The sequence below is a fragment of the Mauremys mutica genome, chromosome 13, assembly GCF_020497125.1.
Source record: "Mauremys mutica isolate MM-2020 ecotype Southern chromosome 13, ASM2049712v1, whole genome shotgun sequence".
Lineage (NCBI taxonomy): Eukaryota > Metazoa > Chordata > Testudines > Geoemydidae > Mauremys > Mauremys mutica.
In genome coordinates this window covers 42,332,245-42,334,297 of record NC_059084.1, presented here as the reverse complement: position 1 = coordinate 42,334,297, position 2,053 = coordinate 42,332,245, and the positions used below count along the sequence as shown (strand labels likewise).

Here is a 2,053-nt window from a genome sequence, read left to right as displayed (position 1 = left end):
GCAAACACACAAGCCCAAACCTCTCATACCGCAGGCTACAAGAGCCCTATAAATCCCTATGCTAGATAGATAGGTGCCTACGTAGATAGATTCTGACCTTATGTACACTGGTGGAATCTTATACTAACTCATATGACATCAGTGAAGCTAGTCCAGATTTCATGATTTCATACACAGATTGCACCCTATGCTCTCAAAGAGACAATTTTGTCATCTGTTGATTATATCTACAAAGAAACTCAGAATGAAATCACAGTCAAGTTGCAGGGGTGGACATTTTAACACTTGGTGAATAACTTCCACACAATCAGTTTCTTCAATGCAGCTTTGATCTCCTTGTTCCTCATGCTGTAGATGATGGGATTCATCACTGGAGGCACCAGGGAATAGAGAACACCCACCAAAAGGTCCAGACCTGAAGCTGAGCTGAAGGTGGGTTTCAGGTAGGCAAAGATGCCAGTGAAAAGCAACAAAGAGACCACAGTGAGGTGAGGCAGGCAGGTGGGGAAGGTTTTATGCCGGCCCTGCTCAGAAGGGATTCTCAGCACAGATTTGAAGATCTGAACATAAGACACAATTATAAAAACAAAGCAGTTTAACCCTAAAAACACACCTAAGGCAAGAGCCCAAACTTCACTTAGGTACGAGTCAGAGCAGGTGATCTTGAGTAGTTGGGGGATTTCACAGAAGAACTGGTTGATGACATTGGACTGGCAGAAGGGTAACCTGAAAGTGTTGCCAGTGTGCAGGGCAGAGAAGACAATACCAGTAATCCAGGCACTGGCTGCCATCTGGACACAAGCTCTCCTGTTCATCACTCTCTCATAGTGCAGTGGTTGGCAGATGGTGACATATCGGTCGTATGCCATGATGGTGAGTAAGGCAAGATCAGTTGCAGCGAAGAGGAAAAAGAGGAAGACTTGGGCAACACATCCAGGATAAGAAATCACCCTGGTGTTCATGAGGGAGTTGGCCATGGATTTGGGGATAATAACAGAGATGGAGCCAAAGTCTAGGATGGACAGATTCACCAGGAAGAAGTACATGGGGGTTTGAAGATGGGGGTTGAGGGCTACGGCTGCGATGATGAGAATATTCCCCATCAGGGCTTCCAGGTAAATCAGCAGGAACACCACAAAATGCAAAATCTGCAGCTTCCGAACGTCAGAGAATCCCAGAAGAAGGAACTCGGTCAGTGTGGTTCGGTTGGACATTTTCTTTCTCAGTTCATTGTGTGATGGCTGTGGAGGGAAGGACAAAGACAGTGGGGGAATTACAGTGACAGAGGGAGTGGCCCTGATTTCCCACAACAATATGATGTGAGTGTCAACAATGCACAGCATTCGTCACTGCTATTAACTACGAGTGGTGACTTATCACATGAATGTAAATTGGCGCAGCTCCCTTAAAGTCAATGGAGCTTCATCAGTTTGCAACATATGAAGATCTAGCTCATGATGTAGTTTAGTAAAATGCTGTGTGAAGGATGGAGCACAGTACAATCTCAGTTGAACAATTCTAGACAAGATGGATCCCCTATTGCTATGAAGAGCAGGCTCTGGGCTTGGGCAAGAAACTAAAATGCTAAAATGCCAACGCTGCCTGATATCCTCTTTTCATGGAAATATGAGATGGACTTGGCATTGTGTATGACAGCTCGCCTGTAACGATTTCACTGAAACACCACGTAGATGGCTGGCTGCTTGAAAATGTATTGATTTATGACACCAAATCCTGACTGCATTTCCATCTCTGTGTACCGATGGGCTAGCAGCATCGCTCTGCTACCTCTCTGCTGTGTCATTTGCCTCTGTCACTTTTTGGGTGTGCAGGTCAGTGGCCATCAGGAGACTTGGGCTCTGTTCTTGGCTGTTCTTGGCTGTTCTTGGCAAGGTCACCTGCTCTGTGACCTTGGGTCAGTCATTTCCCCTCCTTGTGCCTCTGTTTCCCCTCCATCCATTCTCTGCTTTGTCTTCTTGCACTGTGAGTTCTGTGGGGGATGAGCTGTGTCTTATTATATGTATGTTCACTGCCCCCATTTACAACATTTCTT

At 45.9% G+C, this 2,053-nt stretch overlaps 1 protein-coding gene across 1 annotated transcript; it reads right to left on the bottom strand.

Annotated features, from left to right (window-relative positions):
• Positions 1-278: 278 nt before the first annotated feature.
• LOC123347369 (olfactory receptor 14A16-like) lies at positions 279-1,214 on the bottom strand. The gene has a single exon (XM_044984783.1). It carries the CDS (start codon positions 1,212-1,214, stop codon positions 279-281), a length of 936 nt encoding a protein of 311 aa, XP_044840718.1.
• Between the last annotated feature and the right edge of the window lie 839 nt (positions 1,215-2,053).

Bases quoted from the DNA above. Each gene is read 5' to 3' on its own strand.
- LOC123347369 (XM_044984783.1), bottom strand. From the start codon at position 1,214: ATGTCCAACCGAACCACACTGACCGAGTTCCTTCTTCTGGGATTCTCT.